This window comes from Ixodes scapularis, unplaced genomic scaffold, assembly GCF_016920785.2.
Source record: "Ixodes scapularis isolate PalLabHiFi unplaced genomic scaffold, ASM1692078v2 PGA_scaffold10__122_contigs__length_95168666, whole genome shotgun sequence".
NCBI lineage: Eukaryota > Metazoa > Arthropoda > Arachnida > Ixodida > Ixodidae > Ixodes > Ixodes scapularis.
The window spans coordinates 19,017,893-19,041,964 of record NW_024609836.1 but is presented as its reverse complement, the minus strand read 5'-3'; the positions used below and the strand labels follow the sequence as shown (position 1 = coordinate 19,041,964).

The following is a 24,072-nucleotide window of genomic DNA, read 5'->3' as shown; positions in this document are numbered from 1 at the left end:
TTTATAAAACAAATCCACCGCGCACGATGTCTACTCTAATGAAATAATGACAAAAAAGTTTTGTGCCGATGATGTCACTCTCACGGCGGTCTCTGGCCCCCTTCCAAAAAGTAAAAGTTTGCGTACGTTGTCCCTGAACTGCCGCGCTATATTTCTAGAGCATTCATCAAACGATCGTCGAAATCAGAAGAAAAAAATTGGTCCTAATTGTACAATTTATTAAGGCGAAAGCCTTTAATGTCTCATCGCTCAGTCGACCTTCGAAGTCCTTGAGCGAAAACACGTCGGAGACACGAACGGTACTAAAACGTTTACGTGATTACTCGTGCGAATTAGACGCAATGAAATTAAGAAGGATGACAAAGCGAATTTAGAGGAATCAAAGTGAATTAAGCGAAATTAAAGTGAATTAAGAGTAATTAAAGAGAAGTAAGAGTAATTAATGAAAACTAAGGGCTATAAGTGAATCAAGAGGAATCAAATTGAATTAAGAGGAATGAAAGGAAATAAAGAGGAATTAAAGTGAATTAGAGGAATTAAAGAGAAGAGTAATCAAAGCTAATCAAGAAGGACGGCAAAGCTAATTAAAAGGAATTAAAGTGAATTAAGAGGATTTAAAGCGATTTAAGTGGATGACTAAGCAAATTATGATGACTAAGTGAATTGATATGATGACTCAGCACATAGAGAAGGATGACTCAGCACATTGAGAAGGATGACTCGGCACATTAAGAAGGATGACTCAGCACATTAAGAGGGATAACTCAGCGAATTAAGCTGGCTAATCAAAGTGCCTACGTGAAAAAAGAGAACGTAAAACAAAGTAAATCATGTGTCTGTCTTTAATGGATCGGCGCTTGAACTTTCGCATTCAAGTCGTCTTAGGGATAACGTTAGAAACCCTGTGAATTTTCAAATGTGCGCCACTTGAAGTTTCGTTGAGACTTCTCCGGATTTACCGGCTCAGAACATCTTCAAAAGCCGTTCCAATGTGACGCGTCTGAGAAAGCCTTGCGAACATGCATAAAATCATGCGCTTATCTTCTTTTTATTTTCTACCTTGTCACGCAGGAAGGCAGGTGGCGACGACGGAACCGGAGCAGCGGTCGTCCAATCACGGTCAGTCTGCCATCATCTTCTCTTTTTTTAATTATAACGTAACTTGGTTCGCGCTAGCTCGGTTTATTTCTGATTGTAGCATCTGGCCCCAAGGCATAACCTTATTTTTTCCGTGAGTTCTTTAATAAAAGATCAAAATAATAAAAAAAAAATCTAAATTAAACGCAAGTTTGTTTCTTTATTTTTTTTATTTTTCCACGGAAGAAAAATTATGTCTAGAGAAACACATGCGCCGCTAGTCGCAATTTAGGTGGCGGTAAACCTGCTCTCAGCCCCGCCCATACGGAAAGGTGCTAACCTAGCTAAGCACCGTTTTTGGCCCTTACAGATTGCAGTGATAATTGACGTGTGTGATGTTCCTTGCAAAACTGTTTCTCTGCGCGGTATTGAGTGTTGGGAAGTACTTCAAGAACGTTCTACTTAAAGTACTACTTCAAGTAGGTTTAGGAAACTTGTACTTTACTTGAAGTACATTCTCTCAGTATGTACTTGTACTTTACTTAAAGTTTTTTTTTTTTTTTGTACTTTCGGAAGAAAGTACAATTCCCGACTTCAAAGTACATTACCCAAATTTGGTTTTGTTAAATTTGTATCACGACATGATGCTCTGTGAACTCCGAAGAAATACCGGAAGGGATATTCTACTGTCACCGGAAACGTGAGCAGACGACTCATTGCTCCGTTTGTTCTGGGGTCGGCTTTTCCGTAGTTTTTTTAACTCTCGCTACTTCTCGGTCGGTCAGCGCAAGGGAGAAGGTTTAAAATATTCGGAGAGCAAAAGTAATCATAATGTAGCACCTGGGACTGTGGTGCGGAAAAATTAAAATTTCAGGTCGAAGAAAAAGACAACACAGGAGAGCGTCACAATGTTTTGAGACATTCTCTTTTATGTTTTCCTTCGACTTGAAAGTTCCTTAATATTTTCGCGCCCCAATTTCAAGTGTCACATTATGCTTAATTATCACCAGCTTGCCTTCACACTCACTCTTTTTTATAAACAGAGGGCACTTTTTTATGAGAGGATTGCTTGCGGATGCTATAGGGCTAACGTCATGCTCTCTCCTAGTACATTTAACCCGCTTGGGTGCAACAATCAAGTGCGAGCGGCACAAAATTTAGAAGAGGGACTTCTGAACTTGGCCCTATTCCTTAAAATAACTACTCTGCGACCACTTAACTTTATCAAATATTCGCCGCTGCTTTTGAAAATAGATCATGCACCCGTGATTACCGCTGGGCAATGGATAGCAGTTTAAAAAAAAATCACTGTATAGGGGAATGAAAGGGCATTATGAAAGATTATGTTGAAATACTTGTACTTTACTCTGGAAGTGCATTGTATTTATAGTACTTTGCGTCAAGTACATTGCACGCAGCGTACTTACTACTTTACTTGAAGTACATCACTTCTCATATACTTTGTACTTTACTTGAAGTACTTTTAAGATGTATTTTACCCAACACTGCCGGTAGTAGTATTTGCATTAACGATATTTGTATACTTGACACACAAATAATCTAAACAGAATCATTATTGATTTCCAAACTGTTGTTGTCTTTTTCGCTTCGGCTTTAAACGATAACAAATATGGCTGTCGGCGTTCGCGGCGTGCTCGACGAGCGTATCTTGTTCAGCTCCTTTATTTTTATCAGTACGAGTCGTTCTGCGTTCACCGAGGTGTTTAGAGGAAGGCCTCAACCGACCTAGTTTGCAGCAAACTGTCGCAAGTACGCGCCTTGGGAAGCGCTGTGCGGGTGCTTGTTTTTCGTAGCGGGACTGACCTAAGTATAGTGTCCCACGTCAACTATGTAGCATGATCTGGCTTGATTGGTTCGTTTTCGCATGTTGACGCTGAATAAAGATGTTGGATTTTGTATAAACGGCCCCATTAAACTGTGAATTGTGCAACCGTCGTGATTTCAACCATTGTTTTAATGCCTAAATGATACCTACACAGGTTAGGCGGATCGCAAGTTATTCTGCTTCTTTTGCTGGGGCTGTGGTGACGTCAGAACCCCGAGCTCTGATTGGTTCTGATTGAAGGGTGGTGGGTAGACCTCAAAGCAAGCTGCCTTGACGTCTATAAACTGTCCTTCAATCAAAGCCAATCACAGCTCGGCGTTCTGACGTCACCACAGCCCCAGCAAAAGAAGCAGACGAACTTGCTCTCCGCAGAATTTGCGAGCCATTCGGCTGGAGGCAATGGGGCGTTTGGCTTACATCAGGTTTGTCCAGGTATGTTTTCCTCATTTCGCTTCGAACGGCGAACAATCCTAAAGTTTTGCAGTGCACCCGGCCTGCCAGTGTAAATATATTTAGGTCGCGTTTTAATTGTGTGTCATGACACTCACCCACTAGCTCGTGGCAGAGCCTCCTCTATGCTGACAAAGCCTCGCAGATCATCATGAGAAGCGACCGCCGAAATTGAAAAAGCTAGAGTGGCAGACAACGGATGAGAGGAGAGCCACGTGATGGGCGTCCCGCTGCGGCGAAACGCCAGAACACACTTCTCCTCAGCGATAGAATGTCCTCTCGTGCTGTTCGCGTTACTCGCGCTACCGCTTCTTTTCTCGTCGGCTTTGAAAACCATGTTTCGGTTCCTCACCGCTGCAAAAGCCGTGCGCTCACGTCCAGACTCCTCGAAAAATGCTCTGTGTTGCGTACCAGATCCTCGCACTCCATATCTGAGACCGGGCACTTTGTGGCTCCGTCTTTGAACTGCCAGGCTTTGTGAGTATAGGAGAGGCTATGCTCGTGGATGTCACGCGAAACAAATTACAAGTACAAAAAAGCTGAAAGGACGGCATAATTTTTTGTTGATTTTTTAGTCCTCACGGTCACTTTTTACCACACATGTACAGACGCTGAGAGACGTCTGTATTGGACCGTGGCTCGTGGAATGCTAGAAAGCCGCTTTCACGGTCGTGTCTTGCGAGCGTTGCAGTCGTTTTTTTAGACGGGGGCGGAGCAACAAACGATATCGAAACCGGGCGCCGACGCGCAACTTTAATGTCCACGTCTTTAGGGCATTGCAGACGACGATAGACGGTGGGGGAATAGTGGACGAAGCCGGAGGCTGTCGCGCGTCTGCTCGCGCGACTAGCAGGCGGTGTCAAACGCTGGACTAAACTCACCGGATGTCCCGAAAGGGAGACACTAGGCTTGCGAGCGTATTCGGCCGGGCAGCCAAGCCAATCCAGTAGTAACAACAGGGCCACTGATCTGTGGACGGGGCTTAGAGCGGGCCATGACCTCGACCTACATTTCGTCTAACTCCGTAAAAAAGCTTATATTTTTTTTTTCATTTCGGTTTTTTTAGGAGTAACATTCACATATCACCAAACCAAACGTCAACGATCTTCTACAGAATTTCTGATTATGGTAAGTAGTAAAGGTACGATTCCCGTATTAAATCATATATTTCATAAAAGTAAACATTATTTAGATAGAGGACACTTAAAAAGAATGTAAGATGGAAATCTTGTGCATGACCGTGGCCATCATGGACGGGATTCTCTTTTTTTTTTTTGTGCCTTTTAAGTGAGAACCAGGGCTCAGGGTTGATTAATTTAATGTTAATTAAACTCTCAAAATAGAGCAATCAATTTTAGTTGGTAAAATAATATTTCTGCTATTTGGAGCTTCAATGATTGTGTTTTGGCTACACATGTTTTTATATATTGAACCACGACGGTTAAAATTGATAACAAATTTACAACGTCCGGTGCGTAAACCAATTCCCGTAGCCATCTAAATTGTACTCCCTTGCATCTCTTCAGAATATGACTTCCGTCAGAATTAAAATAATTTTAGATCTTTAAACTCTAGTTCAAATGTACCATATCCTTCTGCAGATCATTAACACATCTACACAGATTCCTGAGCTCAGAAAAGCGTTGTGATGAAGATATGGCGGTTTACCAGAACTTCCTATTGTTGTGTACACTTTCCGTAATAAAAACAAGGCATTCTCAACTTTCGTGCTATATATCTTAACGCCAAAAAATAATTTGGAGTAAAACAAAATTGGAAAAAAAAGAAGTTTATTAGGAGTTTTTGATCACAAAGGTGACAGATCGTTCGTCTGCTGGTCTGCTGCTTTGTATTAGAGAAAGAAGACGGGCAATAAATTATAAGGAAAACAGAAGTCAAAACAGTCAAAAAAAATGTCCGTCACACGAGCTCTGTCAAGCACTCTGTAACGCAGGAGCGTAGGGATAACGTTTTCGATTCTTCTTGCTTCGCCTGAGTGCTCGTATACCAACGAAGCCGTAGGCCGAACTGCGCTTTGACGCCTATGTCTTTTGAGCGCACCGCGTAACACGCACTATTAATCTCACCCTGGACAGACGCGCATTTTGCGCTCGTAAAAAGAGAAATGCCGTGGCCATGAACGCGGAATTTCAAGTCCGTTTCGTGTTCATTCCTTGCGACATCGTGTTAAGCGACACCCGATTGATCGCGCGCAAATCCGAAAGTCGACCTTAGCCGCAGCTCGGATTAATAAGGGTTCATTGCCGTTCGCACCAGCGGGAAAAGGTTTCTTTTTGTATCGCTCTTTCTTTTGGGTTGCGTCAGATTTGAATTAATGTAATGAATTTGTCTAGCAGCCAGCCGGATTTGCAACGGATTTGCGATAAGGTGCGTGGCGGGTGCAGGGTGTACTTTGCGCAGGGGAGTCCGGGCGACCTTGGCCTTCGCGTCACCTTTGTTTGACCTTGACTTTCCGACGGGGAAGGTGGCGTATGGCCTCGTGGCTACGGATTCCGCCAATAGCCTCGGGGCGAGGACGGCCGTGGTCCGGGGAAACTTGTCAATGCGCGCGAGGGCACGCTTTTCTTTTAGATGCGTTCATTTTTTTTTTCTCCCGTGTAGTCGACTTGCGTCCCTGTGTCTCGAAATGAATCTTCCCCTGGATTAATTCCCGCCAGGCTCATTGCCGAGACGGGCTTTTGTTCCTCGTAAGCATTTATTTCTCGCTTCCCTCGAGTTTCTACGGCCAGTGTATGCGCTACCTTTCATCTTTTTCTTCTTCTTTTTTTGTAGATATGTGCGAACATTTTTGCATAAAAATTAAGTGCGACATTTAACTGACTTCATATATCGGGTAAAAAAAAGTTGTACTAGATTTTTAGACTTCGTTAAAATAGAGGCAACAGCCACGCACATTCCGGTTTGTCTTCATTGGTTGACTCTTTGTGGCTGTTCATTTTCAAGATTTCTAAACCCAGTTTCACATGTTGGGGTTCACAGCAATAAAAAATGTTCTGGGTAGTATTGTGATTTACTGAAAGTTGTTTTCTCACTAAAAAAAAAAGCAAGATTCAAGAGAAAAACAATTTAACAGCTTATGCCAAGAGCAGTGAATAAGCGCAAAGCGATGACTTCCCGTCAGTGCAGCTGGTCTGCAAAAAAAAAGGCAAAACTGGGCAGATCCTGCCTTAAAGGAAATGAAGACGAGCATTTTGTCTCGGTTCGGCGTTAAAGAGGGGTCCAATGAATACGAGAGTAGAATATCCGGATGCTGCGAGAATACCCCAACATCTACCGCAGTCTGTCAAACCCACTACTTCTGCACGTGTCTCGTAAACGATCAGCCAAGCCCACACAATTTACCGAAGTCCCGCGTTCATAAAGGCCCTCTACACACCAATACAAACTCATCGGGGATAAACAGTTAAGAATCTCGACACGTAGTAACTCTGGTAACCGCAAATCGGTAGATAGCTACGAAAGCGTAGAGGCGCACGCTAAATGTTGTGCCTGTAGTGACACCAGCCCATGTGACGTGAAAGACAGGAGTTCGGCTATGGTCACTTCTTCTTTTCAACGGGTCTAGCCAGTGAGAAGGACCAGCAGTATCCAGATCCAGTGGTCACAAAGCGTGCTCACGACCAATATTACCCTGACTCCAAATCAATGCAAGAGCATAACGCGACGGTCATGGTGTTGCCAGCCACTGACATCATTATTGCGCAATACATAATGGCCGTATTTACATAGATTGAACCGAAGTGCGCCAAACCGAGAGGGTAATAATCAGGTGCACCCAAAGTTTTATTCGATGCGCTACGGTAGCATCGTATATTAGCAGCCATACCCGGTATGAAGATACTTGCGAGTGAGGGAGAGCAACAAGAGCGAAGGCAGCGCTTTGAGCAGACCAGCTCTCACAACCTCTCCCGACCTTTCCCGAAAACGGAAGGCACGCGCGCCTATCGACATGGCTATCACTTAGGTGATTGACGTTGAACAATCAACTAGAAAGTAATTCTAACTTTTCTTAAAAATGAGCGATTTTGCACTCTTGATCGGGAAGTCTATCATCTCCGAAACAGGAAGCGCGATTTTCAGACCGCAGTACGTAATACATCGCCGAAAGTCACGAATGCTCGCGTACTCGTGAATCGAGATCATCGTTCAACCAATTCAAGGCGACATTCGTGTGCTTGAAGCATTCGCTTTGTTCCCACTTATGGGAAAACCAAGTGTGCCAGTTCAGACTACGTGGATGTTTTTTGGGGGTTTTTTTTCGCTAGCCTGTCTGTTGCTGGGTTTGCGGTTTAGCCTCGACTCTCAAGTACGTTGCATTGGCCACTGGCTGGAAGGCTTCAAACTTACAAAAATGTACGTCGTCTGCTTAGCTGCATCTGTGGATTTTATGTCGCAGTAATTTATAAGCACTTAATATGTTCTTATTGGGGAAGGTAAATGATATAGCGCCTAAAGTTTCTGTACGGCGAAAGAAAATGGCGTCCCAATAAGGGCGTCAGAATTAATTTTAAAATAAGGTGCATAACTTACGCGAAAACTGCTTGTGCTTTTTATTCGGGTACCTATTACACACCCCTATTAATTGTGACAGATGATAAAAAAGTAAATTTAGCTTCGCAGTTCTTATGAACGATGGCGAGTCAATCTGCCTGATGTTGTAACAATCCTTTCGCTCACTGCATCAATATGAAGTTTTCGTAGACCGCTTTTGACTGGGAACGCCTCCGCCTTTCCGCCTGCTTTCCTCCTCACTACGAGACACTGCAGCGCATCCGCACTCGCGACCAACTGGTGAGAAATGCGTCCACCTTTGAATTGCAAACGCTCCCGACAGTGAGATAGACCTCTTCAGCTGGCTCTCTACGTGAGCTTGGACTCAATGACACGCTTGGCGCAGGAAGCTATACCCGAAATATGGCAGCCGCTAATGTCGCTCGACGCCCTATTGAAAGAGGTCTCTTGTGCAAACACTTCATCGGAAAAAAAAAAGGAAGCGTGTATCAGTGGAGTCAGTGGGTATTCCTTTTCACCAATCATCGCAGTGCGTGCTCTTTATACAAAAATAAAAATATCGGCACTTTTAACGCGGTGTGTGTCGTATGGAAGACATCGAACCGGTTCTTAATGCAGTGACGGGACTAGAAAACGCGAGTGGCCGCCATGGTCCTCACCACTGATTGAACACGAGTGGCAGCCGAGCGCTGAAGTTTCGCTCGTCTTCTCGCTGACGGGAGCGTGTGGCAGCCGAACTGCTCGAGTAGATTCGCGTTACTTTCGTGGGTCACATCCCGCGGTAAAAAAGGGAGTGAGGCCAACGACGCGGTGTACTTCCCCGATAAACGAGCAAGATGACAATGAAACAGATCGATCGATTGATTGATTGATTGATACGAGACCCAGTGGTAATCGAACCCCTAACCCCATGATCGTGAGCTTGCCATTCTACAATTGCGCCAATTAGTTGGTAGACGCGAAGCCAGCTGGCTTTGTCCTCGCCACAGTCGTCTCTACTAATTGTCGAAACTAGAACGCCATTCGCCGACCACCGGTCGCCGTACGCTGGCATTCGGCATTCGGCATTCGACTTTCGGCATTCGGCATTATGGCGTTTGCCGTTCGGCGTTCGGACAATTTATGAGAATAAACGAGAAATACAAGATGTGCCCACACCCACATAAAGAAGGACTAGGTTTGGAATAAAATATTATAACTATGCTATGGGGAGCATTCATCTGGCGGCCAGAGGTGTGTGCGCGTGACTGCTGAGAGCGTGCTGATGGCGAGCTTCCACAGTTCTACTGCAACGCGCACTCCACACCATCGAGACATGCCGGTCTTAGGAGCCTAGTAATGTGAGCTCGTCCCGAGCATGCGCTCTAAACGGCGCCCTTAATTATAACGTCCAGTGAATAATCACTATATCGCGCGCAAGTTCGTCTGCTCTTTGTGCACCTCGTACGTTTGTTCACCCTCGAGATTCGCCCATGTGCTTTTGTTTCTCCCCGATCTCAAGCAAAGACGGCGCGCACTCGGCTGTTCATCAGCGAGCGTCCCCCCGCGCCTTCTCTACTCTGCTCGGTGATTGGTCTGCCTCTTTTTGCGCTCAGATGCGCCCAAGACGCATTTTGGAACGCTTGTCCGCCGTAAAACCAAAGAAACGTATAAAAACTACAATGTCCACCAGAAACCCCGAAGAATGCCGCGGAAGCACATGATGTGCATACCGACGACGACCAAATAAATAAAAAATATCAAAATATATATATATATTTTTTTTAGCAGAGAAACCGAAATCGTTTACTTTAGTCTTCTTCGTTCAGGTATGTCTCGTTTCCTGAGTTACTGCGACGAAGTTGCCGCAGCGCGTGAGGTGATCGGTGGCCAAGTGGGCTTGGGGAGGACTTGACAGTGAAGCCAAAGCTATGGGTACCCGTTCGCTCGCCAACATTGAGCGCCGCTCACAGCTGTGCTCTCGCGCTCTTCGTGGCTTTGGAAATGTCAGACAAAGTTGTATCCAAGTATTGGCGACGTGCGCGATCGAAAGCGTTGCTGTGGTCGGCCTTCCACGATTGGCCGAATTCTGACTACGACGTCGGCAAAGGATTTCTCATCGACAGAATAAGAGGAAAGTAAGAACTTCAATTTTGACGGTGTTGGCAGTGTTGCTTTGAGAGCGCAATGATTTCAGGCTTCCACCATGCTATTTACAAACACCATCGAACTTGTTGTTCGCAAGGTAATGACGTCACAAGGAGAACCATTGGAGGGCGCCACCAAAACAACTCGCCGCTAATAGCGCACACCAGCTCAGAGCAGTTGGAGCGGAAGCTCGCACTGCAGATCCCTGGGATCCTGTGTTCAATCCCCACATTGTTCCTATCCGGAATGATCATCGTACCGGGGGCGAGGTCGTGTATCACAACTGAGTTAAAGACTCCGGGCACGTTAAAGACCTCAGGCTAGCGATTGTACCACACTGGCTCAATTGATCTTCTACACAGCTGAGAGAAGAGTTGCCATGGTCAGGCGGTCTAACCTTCCGCTGTATAAACAGCTAACTACTGATTATTCTTAAAGTCCCTCTGTCCTGGGAAAAGTGGTGCCATTCATTGTTATAATTCTTCTGCCGCAGCGCCAGAAAACGGCTGCGCTGGGCTCGCATCTAGCTCGACGCAGCACCACAATCTGCGTTGTCTACCACCGCCTTTGCCATAATATTCGGGTATAGGAGCGATATTTTTTTTATAAAGAATGTTTATTCCACGGGAATAAAATTTCGCGCTCGTGTTGTGACACTTTATACTACTTTAGTTGTGGTAGTTCATTGGCATCAGCAGCGACACAGCTTCCGGATTCCTCGTAGTATAGGGTACTTTATTGGCCCACGGGGGTTCCTCGTTCACGAGGTACTTATGCGCGCTTTCTGGGCAAGACAAACCCGGATGACTCAAAAAAGAGAAAAAGACAAAAAACGGCGCTTCCTCGCGGCCCAAAACCAACGACACCGGAGTCGGGGCGTCCGTCGGATCTTTCCGCCGCGTTTTCCCGGTGCCCACGGCACGCACTCGACAGAAGCGGCGGGCGAGCGGCGAACACTTTGCTCTTGCGAATCACGTCCGCGGCGCTGCCGATGCATTAGCGCGATGGTTTCGACGTTACACTCGTTTCCACCGCCCTCCCCGAGCCATTCCAGCTTCGCGAGCCTGCTCTCCGCTTTGTTTCGCGTTCGCTCTAGATATACATATTTATTTTATTTTTTTATTACGGGTACGTTACGCGGGGCCCCGCCCGTGCGGACGACGCCGGGCCGGTGTTGTACGGCGATCGGCTCGCCGGCGTACATTATTCAGGCGCGTCCGCGACGTCCAAGTCACGTGTGCAACGGGCGGTTGTGATTTGCATGTGGTCGGCGGAGCGTCCCCCCCACTTTTCCTTTCCGCCAATTTGGCGACCGGCACGCGTGGGTCGTCCGGCACGTGCCGGCGTTATGCCTGATCGCGGCCGAGCATTCGGCGGTCCCCGATGTGCGCCCGTTTTGTAATGAAGATAGTTTACGTGTAGCACGCGCTGCTTCGCTCCGTCCGTTCATCGAGTGGATGGCGAGGAATCTTTTGCTTTCCTTTTTTTAGGAGGGGAGAGCGGGGTGATGCTCGAATCACGCCGATTTTATACGCTAAACTCGAGTGGGTGGTTGTAGGGGACGCGGCTAGCGCTAACGCTCTTCCGCCGGGCGGCTCTCGGGAAAATTGAATTGTGCATTTGTGCCCGATTCCGGCGTTTTCCTCGCGAAGGTGAGGGCTTCTGATATAGGTTTCTAGATTCAATATTTGATGAGCGTACCGGATTGGTTTTTGAGCGCTGATATGTGTCCCAGTTTCTGACCTCCGATGTGCTCGACTTCGGCGCTCTGAATGTCTATGATCGGGGTTTGTCTTCTATTGTTCAGAGAAAAGGGCTTCACGAGTGTGATTTTGTTATTCGGATGGATGTGTGCCGGAGGGCGACTTTCGTACGCGTATCGTGGGGGTACCTAAAAACACGACCATCATTTTTGGAAGTGGTTTCAAAAAGAGGTTATCCTTCGGATCACAATACTGGAATATGGGTCTTACTATTCTTTTTACCTCGATCCGATTTTTTTGCTTTCTTCAGTAGCTCCACGGACACCTGGGAAAGGTAAGGCCAGCAATGAAAGTAGTGGCAAAACTCCCCATTCGCACCAATACAACAAAAAAAAAACAACGTTTTTTGTTTGCTGATCTTTTGACTTGCTAGAGCGTATGGGTTATTTTATGCTCTCATCTGTGTGCCCAGCCTAAACCGGGACAAGTTGGCCAAACTGACTTTTTAAGAGATTCGTTTTCAAAGTCACATGTTTTGCGAGCTGGATGAGCATAATAAGAAAACAGAATTCCTGCTACAAACGAGGACGCGTAGACGAAGCGGATATGATGTTTGCACGTCCTGTTGACTTCGCTCGTCCTGGTCTGTTGTGCTACTCGTCTTCTTGATAGGCTCAGGTCCACCCCATTTCTCTCAATACAATGTATTAAGTGAGTTAACAAAATTGGCAGCCATATTAATTTCCAAAGCCCTATAATGCATGAAATGCATTATTCAAGGTGCGATCGTTAAAAACATTTAGAGGGCATTAAGCCGTCATGTCCGAGGATGAGGAAGAAGCTTTATTTTATCAATTTCCTCGGTACATTATATGGGGAAACTGGGTCCAGAGGTCACGTGGCGTCAATTTCCCCGCTAAATTTAGTGAATTTAGTAGGGAAACTAAAACGGTGCATATCACCACGTGGTGTCAGTTGTCCTACTAGATATAGTTTGGAAATTATATTGATGTGGGCAGCTGTCGTCAGGTCCCATGATGTCGATTTCCCCGCTAAATTTAGCGGGGAAGCTGAAGGTGGTTAGGTCGCGCGATATCAAGTTTCCCGCCAAATTTAGGGAAGAAACTGAATCGGTGTGTAGGCATTAACGTGACATCGGGTCATGTGACGTCAATTTTTTCGCTAAAGTTAGCAGGGAAACTACATTCATGCGTGCGTTGCTCAATCTCGGCGCCCCAGGGCCCCGAGGGTAAGCAGAACAGCTGTTAGTTAGCTCTTCTTTTCTGTCCAATAGAGTCGTTTTGGTTTTGGTCAGCGTTGGGGCGTGTCCCTCCACACTTGTGGCTTCACCTATGGTGGACTCATGTCGACTCCAGAAAATTCCTACCTCCATGCATGTCGGACACGCCTTCCAGGCAGCATAGTCCCACAATGCGCTATTGGCGGGGCCAAAACGTTCCGCCAGGAGCGCCACTGCCCAAGGGGGGCACTTTCTTTTAGCTACCCCACTCTCAGTGAACCAACCGAAATTCACAATTTTAAGTATTTTGCAAAAAAAAAAAAAAAAAATTCTCGTACACCGACATTTCTGTATGCCGGTAATAGGTCACTATATGCAAGCACCTGTCATTATTTATTGATCTCTAACAACGCAACTTAAATTTTTTTTCATTAAAATGGTGTGAAGCGAGCGAAAAGCAGCCAGGCAATTAAGCGTACGGGTTCGTACTGCCTCTACTTGATGGCGCTACTCCCGACGCTGAAGTTTGACGGCGATAGCGGTATTGAGAATTCATATTGAGGCAACAACAGGAATGAATAATGATATCATTTTGGAGAGCGTTGCATAAAATGAGTTTTGATCACTTGACTTAGCGTACAGAGCTGAAGGCATTAACGAGGAACGCTGTCAGTGCGATGATGCGCCACGGCGGTCTATTCGTGACTCGTTCGGTCTAAAATTCCCCTACCACCTGCTGGCTGCTAGACTCACAAAGTTGCTAGCTAGATAGACGGCTCTTAGCACTCTTGTCAATGCTAGCGCCCCGCGTCGTCGCGTACCAAGCTCTCCCATAACGTTACAGATGAGCTTCGTGACTATTAGCTATTGAAGAACTTTGGTTTCGGTCTCACAAGCCTTCACAGTACGGCGACTTGGGTTTCTGAGGCGCCTCGACTCTCCTGGGCCAAATATGTATAGAACTATGACTAGGACAGGAAAGCAGTATTCACACTAAAGAGAAATCCGTCGACCGGAAACGTCATTATTTTTGGTTGCGTTGTAGTGACGTCAGCTCCTCGACGAAGGCGCAAACGACATGCTCGCGCGAGGCTAACAATCCTGGTTCGATGGCGAATCAGTTTGCTTATGACGATAGGGACCTTAAAGGCTGGTTCAGATATTTGCAACGATTGCCTTCGCATGCAACTGAAACGACTGTAACGACAAAGTCACCGGGACAAGTGTTCGCCGTACACAGCATGGCAAGCGATGCAAGAGGTAGCTTCGCGAAGCCATCCATGAGTCACGGTTTTTACGGTGTTTTGGTCGTTACGGTCGTTTCGGTTGCATGCGGACGCAACCGTTGCAAATGTGTGAACCAGCCTTAAGCAAAACGTTACCGTGTTCCGCGTTCCGCACTAGAGGAGTCTCTGATGCACGCTTTTAAGCGCGCACCCCGCGATCACGGCATCACCGGGGCGCGCGATTAAAAGCATGCTTCAAACGCTCCGGTAGTGCGGTACGCGGAACACTGTAAAGCCTGGTTCAGACAGTTGCGTTTGACTGCGTTTGACTGCGTTGCGGCAGCGAGAAACCAGGACATCCCTGCTACTTATATCGTGTGCTAAGATGATTCTTTGAATTCGATTGCACGCTTCATACGAAGCACAGATGTGCCGGTGACTCGCTTTCGGTTCTCGACGCAACGCGGTCAAACGCACTCAAATGCAAGTGTCTGAACCGGCCTTAACGATATGCTCAATGTCCCTACTTTAAAGGGGCGATGCAACAATTTTGGTACTTTGCGCAAATAGCACTTAAAACGGATCCCTGACGTTAATGAGCTATGAAACACGCGTTCGTTTTTCACCCCACGCAATAGAAGTTCCAGAAAAAAATTAAAGAAAAACGAGCACTGTTCACCCCCTCAACTCGCAGCCAGAACAAGCGGCCACGTGATCTGGAGCCGATTATATGCCGCCAATGTTGATCATAGCCACGCGCTGGGGTTGGCAAAGCACAGGATACGCACTGAGTTCCGGACATTGCTATGGCTCGGCTATTGTCGTCGTTGCAGCGATTGGACGCGGGCCACTACCCAAATGCATGTCGAGGCATCGATTGTCACGAGCCCAGACTTCGCGTCCACTGTGTGAGCAGCATTTTAATATCGTCACCGCAAAGCTCGATGACGCATTTCCGGGGATCGTACTGTTGCCATTGTCCCCACAGCTCCGTTATCAAATTTCGCGAAGCAGAGACTGAAAGAAAAGCTCCGCTTTCATCCTTTGAATTCCGCCGTGACGAAGACGCTTCTTGATCAGTGGTGTTGCGTTCGAGTATTCTTGGGTCTCACTAGTGCCAGGAAGCTGGTGTAAAGTAAGAAATAGTCCTACCCAATGTCGTTGCACAGCCCCTTTAAAAAAACGGTTATCGTGGCTTTTCCTCTACTGCGAATGCTGGAATGACCCAGTGCTATTCCGCGCTGCAAAACCCGGGGATCCTGGGTTCAATTCTCACTCCCTGTCACTTTCAACCTGGATGAACATCGCAGCCTTGCGTGGTCGTGTATCACTACTGCGTGGTGCACGTTATAGACCCCAGGCTAGCGGTTGTACTGCACTAATTGCTCATCTACAGCTGAGAGACAAATCGCCTGTTGCGGCAGGCTAAGTTGAGGCTGTATAAACATACATACAACCCTTCCCCCACCCCCAGCCCCCAGTGCAATTCGAATTGGTATTTGCACCCCCTGCAATATTTCGTCGTTAAAAGGGTCAGCGTCAAGAGAATAAAGTGCTAAACCTGTGCGCTGACAGTGACATCCTTCCCAACGACACGCCGTCCTTTTGAAGGCCGAGTGGTGGAGAGAGTTGTACTGGCTACCATTCAACGTCACGCACATTCGTGTGCGGAGTTTTTCTCCGTGTAAATAACCGATGGATGTGTCATCAAGAATACGTGAATCTTATCTCATCTCATGGGCTTTCGTTTCATCTAAAATAGTCGGGTTTCTCTTTTCACGGACATGGAAGAATGAATTTCTAACAATTCAGAAAAAGTTTTATACCTACTAAGAGCACTCCAGGTTTCCGGGGTCATCAGCCGACTTACAAGACTAGGAGGAAAACTTCGTTGATGCGAACACCAACTTACAATCCGCAAATTGAAAAAAAAAAAAATGTTGCTGCGCGTTTGCAAAAAGAGCGGAATGCTAGGACCCTTTGTATTCTTGGAAAGCAAATGTGTCTGCTCGTCGTTCCCAGGCTGTTGTAGAAGCGAGCATTGCGTCATGGATCGAGTTGTTTGTCATAATGCGAGTGCACTGTGTCGCCAATGGCTGCGAAAGTTATTTTAGAGTCAACGCCAAGAATTTTAGATTTCAGGTGGCCATGCAGCATCATGTGAAGGAAAAACCACAAATAGCTACCGCGAGGGACATAAACAAGCCAGACAGCTCCTTGCGGTAGCCGAACGAACACTGCCAAATCTGCAGGGCGCATTTTGTCACGAATAAGTCGAGTTTGTTAGCGTCTGGCTAGTTAGTTATGCACCGTGAAGCCTCCTTTTCAAAATGATCTGCACGGCGACTTGGTTTTAAATAATAAACATTGAAGCGCAAGGACAAAGACAAGTGAAAGACGTTCCATAACCATTTGATTAAACGTCAATTCAAGTATTGCGCTTTTCCTGTCTACGTCTTTCACTTGTCCTTGCGTGAGCACTCGACTTCGGCTCGTAACAATCACTGCCTCGGCGGACACTGGGGTAGTAGCTTCTGTCCAACCACTGCGGTGATGAGAGTATTTATTTATTTTCATTTATATATGTATTTATTTATTTTGTACCTATATCGCCCGGTGGGCATTACAGTAAGGGGGACGGAAATAGTTATACAAAAGCAAACATATAGCGGAACAAACAACAAAATTAACAAAGTATACGGGAGAAACGTGCCAATATATACTACAATAATATGAGAACACAATCAACAACGAGCACGGACCGAAAAAATTAAATCGTCGAAACGGGCTGACTCGATTTCATCAAAAAAGAATTGAACGTTAGGAAACTCTAGCGGTGAGTCGGGCAGCTCGTTCCAGTAGTTAATCGTTTGGAGGAAATATTATTATTTTACAACATCGGTACGTGTGAAAATTCACCAGATCTCTTTTTTCTTTATTATTATTACTGGTCTGAAGAGAAACAGAATGTCGTGCCAATAGGTATCTTGGTTTGTCTATCCCGATGCTACTGTAATATAGATTATCCATAAACTTGAGGCGGAGCCAGTTTCGTATTCGTTGTAAAGGTTTCCATCCGAGCTGGAGCTTTCATTGCGAGATATTATCGTGAAAATTATAGTTATTTAGCACATATTTCGCAGCCTGATTCTGAATTCTTTCGATTTGGTTTATACTTATTTGCGTATGCGGGTCCCAAATAATACAGGCATAGTCCAGAATCGGGATGACGTAATAAAGGTAGAGGGTTTCTTACGAGTGAGCTGAAACGTTTCTGATATTGCGACGCCAAAAATGCAGCATGCCGCTGGCCTTAGAGCAAAATTGTTTCGCGTGATTATCCCACCTTGAATCATCGGTTAGGCAAACCCCGAGATATATTGCGTCAAGAGTAAGTTCTACAGGATGATTGTTTAGTTTAATAAACCGCAGAGACAATTTTACGTTTTCTGGTGAATCTAACATGGACATATTTGGATACATTAAGATACATTTTCCATTTATCACATCACTCTGTTATCTAATTTAAATCACTCTGTAGGAATTGAGAGTCATGAACGCCGTCAGACGCTTCACTTTATAAAACGCAATCGTCGGCATAGCACCTGATAGTCGATGTAATTCCATGCGTGATATCATTAATAAATGTTAGAAAAAGGAGAGGGCCTAAAACCGAGCATTGTGGAACACCTGAAGTTACTTTTACATATGATGAATGAACTCCATTTATTATAACACGCCGTTTTCTACCTTGGAGAGAATTGGCTATCCACTGCAAAGTGTTTACTTCAATGTCTAGACTACATAGTTTTTTGCAGTGAAAGGGAGTGATTAACTACAGCAAAAGTCTTCCTGAAATACAAGAAAATACAATCAGTTTGACAACGTTTATCGAATGCACAAGGAAGGTGATGACAAAATTTAAGTAGCTGCGTGTTACTTGATAGCCCTGCGCAGAAAATATGTTGAACTGAGGGAAAAGAGTGATTGTCATTTAAATGACAGGAGGTTAAAATAAATTATAAGATCCATTATTTTACAGCATTCAATCGTTAGGTAAATGGGCCTGTTGTTCTCGACAGTATTTGTTTTGCCCTTTTTATGTATTAGAACTACATTTCTAAATTTTCAGTCATCAAGCAGACGTCCACTTTCTAGCGACTTTGTAAATACTATCCATAAGTACGATGCTATAATATCGGCACCAGATTTAAATTCAATATTTGGAATTCCATCCGGTCTAGGTGCTTTTCCCAATTTTATATTGCCTAGTAATGTTTTTATGCAGTTGCAATCGAAGTAATATTGTTCATTTTACTGCTAACTTTATCAACAGTCGAAGGTAAAGATGTAACCGAACTCTAACAATGCCTGGAGCTCAGCATGCTTTGCTACCTCGCAAACCCCACTGCTTGGCTCCGGTTACCCTTGGCGGCATAGGATAGGCACCAGGCCACGTGATCGCTTATTCTGGCTCCAAGTGGAGGGATTAAACAATGCTCATATTTCTCGAATTTTGTTGGCGACCGCCATTGCCCACAAAGAAAAACTAAGACAAGTTTATCGGGTTATTAACGTTATGAAGCGATTCTAAGTAGTGTTCAGCTAAACTACAGAATTCGCTTCATAGCTCCTTTGAGTAGGCAATTTATCTGGAGTTCTAGTCACCGATAGCGTGCGAAGGGCGGCAAGGAGCTTTAGCTATAGCCCATCTCCAGCACGAGCTTCCTCCTTTCGACAACGGCACCTCGCGTACCTCGAGTGCGTGCGCGTAGACAAAGCACGGCGGAAGGCATGGACACACCCTGGAGCACGCGCCAGACGCCAGATTACAGCCACCTTCGATGACCTTCTCTTGTCTTACCAAGATACCAAGCCACTGAATCGGGCTTTGAGGAGCCTCCACAAAGGCCAATGCTGGAGAGAAGGTCACAGCCGGATCTAAGGTGGCAATAACCTGTCCTGCTCTGTTAATGGTGGAGCGAAGTTATCAGAATAAAAGGAAGCAAAAACAGAAGGTGAGTAATGGCGGCGCCCATGCACAGCTGCTGCAAAACCGTTTGCATCTCGTGCAAACAAATTGCAAAGTATCTGTCAATAACGAACGAACCTTTGTTAAAAAAACAAATTACACAGCAAACCTGCAGTTTCCAGGTTCTCTGTCCGTGACCACCGCGTACTGGAACGGTACCTGCTTAGGAGCGAAGCATCAACAGCGAGAGGAGCTTCCCGCGGCAGATGCAGCGCGAATGCGCCGAATGCACGCAAACTCACAGACACTCCTCCGAGCCCTTTCCTGCTATCCCATGGTTGTTCTTTCATTTTTAATGAATCCCGGCGGTAAGCTAGGGCCAACGCTCGGAAACGACTCTCCGAGCTCTACGTATGCAGCCATCTTGTGTAGTAGTTAAAGCTGCTGCAAACCGAAGAGGGGTTTCGGCACGTTTTCCGAGTGTGAAACTTTGGGCGACTGATGGTCTTTACTTTTTCTCCGTCGTTTTAGTTGCAAAGCCAGCAAGGTAGCGTGCAGACTAGGTGGCTGGCAACCGGCTCGCTGCTGGGAGAGTATCTATTTGTATTTTGTCCGGAACCTCGCGCTACCTTGTTCATGTGAGTTGCCTCACAGGACCGCGCGGGAAAGGGTCTGTGCGGGGACTCAACCCCTTCGTTTTCTGCCGAGTAATTCGCCTGTGCGAGGGCTTTCCCTGTTTTATTGGGCTCCGGGACGCGGACCGGGAGGCTCTCAAATTGGGTTTCGCTCCGCCGCGCCGTTCGCCCTCTGCACGCCACTTGTCCTCGCCGAGTTCCAGAGGCTCCCGCTCCTGGACTCCTCGCGCCTTCCGCTCCTTTGCGGCTCGTTCCTGCTTGGTGCTTCGGGGAGCGGACAGTTGGGCGGGTACTAGCGGGCGATGAGTGCACACTTGTGCCCGTCGCGAGCGCCCCCGTTAAAGTAGGGTCCGGCTAAGGGCTCCGATACCCGTTATTCTTAATCTGTTTTGTTTGTGTGTCGGGGTAGTTGTTGTTGTTGACCTGAATGGGGTTGAGCAGGCTTGTTCCTCACCCTGGCTGCGCTGGTAGAACCTTAGTTCAGAGACTGATTCGGGTAGTAATTCGAGGGTCTTAGCAGTCGTAAAGGGGTGAGGGGAGCTTGATTAGGGGGAGTAGGGACGCTTGTGCTGGGGCAAAGTTGGTTAGGTGTTGGTGCGTGAACGAGGTGGTGGCCATGGACTGCGCGTTCGAGCTTCTTGCTTTTTTTTTTCTTTATTAGTGGTGGTCACTTTGTTAACGACTATCCTTTGAGTCAGAAAAACCTTTTGTTACATTCATTCTGGCTTAGTGTTCGTTGGCTAAGGGGTTCTGCCTTCAGCTCGAGGACTTTCCCACGGGGCAAGAAAAAGAAAGAGATTAAATTGTATGAACGCGGGTCCTGTCATTCCCTCCGTTAAAAAGAAGAAAACGGATGACTTTAATATAAGCAACAAAAAAAAATCATAAATTGTTTTATTTTTTTTTCCCGTCATAAATACGGAGTTCATCGTATACCGTAGTATGGTGTACATGCCATTTCGTTTCATTTAGCAGACTTGTCTACTCGGGAATATAGCGAGACAAGCGGGGCTTTTAAGATCAGCGTGTACTGTCACCCCTCACTTCCGTGTGTACTATATCAGGCTATGCTCTTAGTGCACGCGATGTTGTGTGACTGTGTAGGGAAGACCTTGTTTCTAAGCCTTCGTTGTACAGGCGCTCTTATCTATTGCGTGTTCGTGACTCATCTACGAGGTCTCCAGACGGTACCGCGTCGTGAGAGACAAACACGCTCCTGTACACAGACCAGGTTCATGGTCCAGGCACTCTTTTGAAATATTGTAAGCAGTATTTCTACATATGTCTGCGTAGTTCGGCGCGGAGATTGCGATGCGAATGTTTATGCATTTTGTATATAGCCTGGCTTTTTCTAAGACGATATATATATATATATATATATATATATATATATATATATATATATATATAGGAAAAGTAAGGTGCAGAGACACAGCAGCCGTGGAATGATAAAAATAAAAAAAAATATCTTATGTAATGGTCAATTGAGAAAAAAGCCACAAAAGGAAAAAGAGTAAAGTGCTGAAAAAAACTTGTATTAGTTTACAAGACGAGCAATCAAACTAGACACAAGCCCGCTAGATACGCAGAGAATACACTTAGAAATGGCAAAATAAAAGTCGAAGCTAAGCAGAGGAACTTACAAAAATAAATTGTTAAATAGAAACTAGAATAAAAAAAATTAAAAATACAAATTGACATAACAAGGGGCCTTAAATATCTATATATATTTTTTTAATACATGGTAAAACAGATTTGATTTTTTCCGGCATAACATAACTCGTGCGCGAAAGTCAGGTACATAGTCCAAGTGATAATTGGCAAATCAAATTTTTAAAATGCACCAATGAACTTCTTTTATTTTAAATACTCACTTCAGCTAGCACGCGTTTGTGTGCCAACACACAGAAAAAGCTGGTGCACGCGACGTGTGTCGAACCAACTCGCAGTCCTGTTGAGCAAGTCAATATATTTTTGGGATGCGCCAAACTGGTTATTGAACTCGGATTACTTAACTAACCCTTTTAATATTAATTTATGATCGAACCCGCCATTACAAATGTAGGAGAGCGTCTTAAGAAACATCTTATTGCATCGCTTTCATCAACTTAGCCTTTTCCTCTCTAATCTTCTGGATATTAATAAAACAATTCACGCCTGATTTTAAGAAATTCCACGTGCCAGCCGGCGAAGTGCAAGGTTAGTGCCGTTAGTCACGTGGGATTTTTACTACAACTTTTCTATCGGAGGAATTGCGCTTTAATTAGGCACATTACAAAAATGTCTCGACTTCTTCAATAAACCTGTGTGAACAGTACTCCGTTGGTTCGACACGCTTCGTTTAAGACATGGCACAAGCTTCCTAGACATCTTGAATTTTTTTAAATATTTATTTACATTTCTTTCAATAAATTGAAATTGGTGTCGTCATTATCCAAGATGGCTGCCGTGTGCCCTGAACCCACGAAGCTTCCAACAATACACGGGTGGTATTCCGGTCGATGGAGCGTTCCAGTATCCGTCGGCAACCTGCAGCGCCAGCCCCCGTTGGGCCAACGGCGCCCCCTCCCCGGCGTGTTTTCCCGTCCAGCGTCGCGTGTCGAAGCCCGAACAGATTGACTGCCGCGGCGCCGGAGTGCTCGGTCGGTGGGGGCCACCGTGGTCGGGGCTCGGCTGCCCCGCGCGGACCGGGCAGCGCCGGCGCTGAACCGCGACCGCTTTCTGCTTCTCCGCTCGCCACACCTGCCACTGGAAGGGAAGCGGTCGCTCCTCCGAAAACCCCAAAATGAAATACGAGCGCCGGCACACCGGCCGATAAAAGCTGCTGCTTTCTTCGCGTCACCTCTCTCTGCGCTTTTTCTCCTTTCCCCCTCCACCCTCTTTTGTTTTCTTTTCTTTTTTTCAGAGTCTATGGACACACGGTAATAAACTCCGCTTATAGTAGGTCATGCTCTCTATTACTACGTCTTCGTTTTGTCACCAAACGGGAACGCGCGTTTATTTTAGTTTTCTGATATCCGGATGTAGTCCCAATACGAGCATACGTCGAAGAAAAAGATCAGATGCGCACAGTCGGCGAGCGTGGTGCATCTGACTACTACCCGTAGGCGACGCTGGACACTATATTCGAGCTGCAGTTATATAGAAGCTTGTAAGCAGTCGTGCATGGGCATCACTAGAACCGACCTTTAGTTTTTGTTTACTTCGAACTTCATGGTTACGACAGCAGGACAGCTCATTGCCATATTAGATTCTACTGTGTCCTTGTACCCAGCAATGACCTCTGTGGGGGGTCGTAAACGCCCGTTTCAGTGGCTCCGCATCTCGGTAAAACAAGAGAAGGTTGACAACGGCAGCTGTAATCTGGCGCCTGTTTTAAGCGTCTATAGATATTGGGCACTCCATTGTGAAACTTGGATCAAAAAACAGCGGAGTCTTGTGTCAACAAAACACGGCTAGCAGGAGTCATCGCCCTAACGGCTCACTTTTCGGTTAGGGTGATATGTTATTATGAAATATTTACCGCGATTTCCACTTTATTCGCGACTCTATTAAACTCGAACTGTCATCCACTGAAACACAATAATTCGTTTATAGGTGTAAACACGGCCCCAACCGCGTTCTCTCCGTATTTTACCAGAAGATCTGTTTGCAGCTACACGGACAAGAGACGGGCAGCGCTATATAGCTGCAGTAGGCGGGCGTACATACTGAGAACACCAGCCTTCTACAGTCTACCTTTCTTTCCCTCTGTCCTATTGTGTCTGGCGTCTCTTTGGCTGCCGAGTCATCATCGGCCTTTTGAGTGCTTGCACTTTTTAAATATTTTGTTTCTGTTTTCCTGCTCGTTTTAGTTTTGTCGTTCTTTTTATTTGCGTCGAAAGATAGAGGGTGTGTGTACGAGGACTGCGGTCAGCCTGTCGAGACCTGAGCCGTCCGTCCCCCACTTTACGCGCAGTCCTAATCTTCACGCAGAATCTCCCGCTCGCCTCTCGCCCTCGCCCCCGCCTCGCCCCTTCGCGCTTCCCTTTCACACTCTCTCCTAAACCGTCGCAGTGTCCACTCTTCTCGGAGAGGTGCTTCATTAGGGCCTCCGATCTTTATCAGCCTGAGAAACCGAGATGCTTCCTCTCCTTCGCCGTGGCTTTCTTTCTGCCTGCCGTAGCCTTTGTGAGTGGCTGCGCTTGGCTTCGTTCTTTTTCGCTTTCTTTGTCCCTCGTGCCCTCCCTTCCTCCGCACCTTGGTTGTTTGTTTCATGGCAAG

At 46.0% G+C, this 24,072-nt stretch overlaps 1 protein-coding gene across 2 annotated transcripts in view; it reads left to right on the top strand.

The window, feature by feature from the left end:
• Positions 1-24,072, top strand: part of LOC8053863 (protein trachealess) — a 521,715-nt gene that overhangs the window by 163,622 nt on the left and 334,021 nt on the right. For both annotated transcript variants that reach the window (XM_042287481.1, XM_042287479.1), the window contains exon 4: positions 1,072-1,119. In XM_042287481.1, coding sequence (XP_042143415.1) covers positions 1,072-1,119 — 48 coding nt within the window. The remainder of the gene's footprint in view (positions 1-1,071; positions 1,120-24,072) is intronic.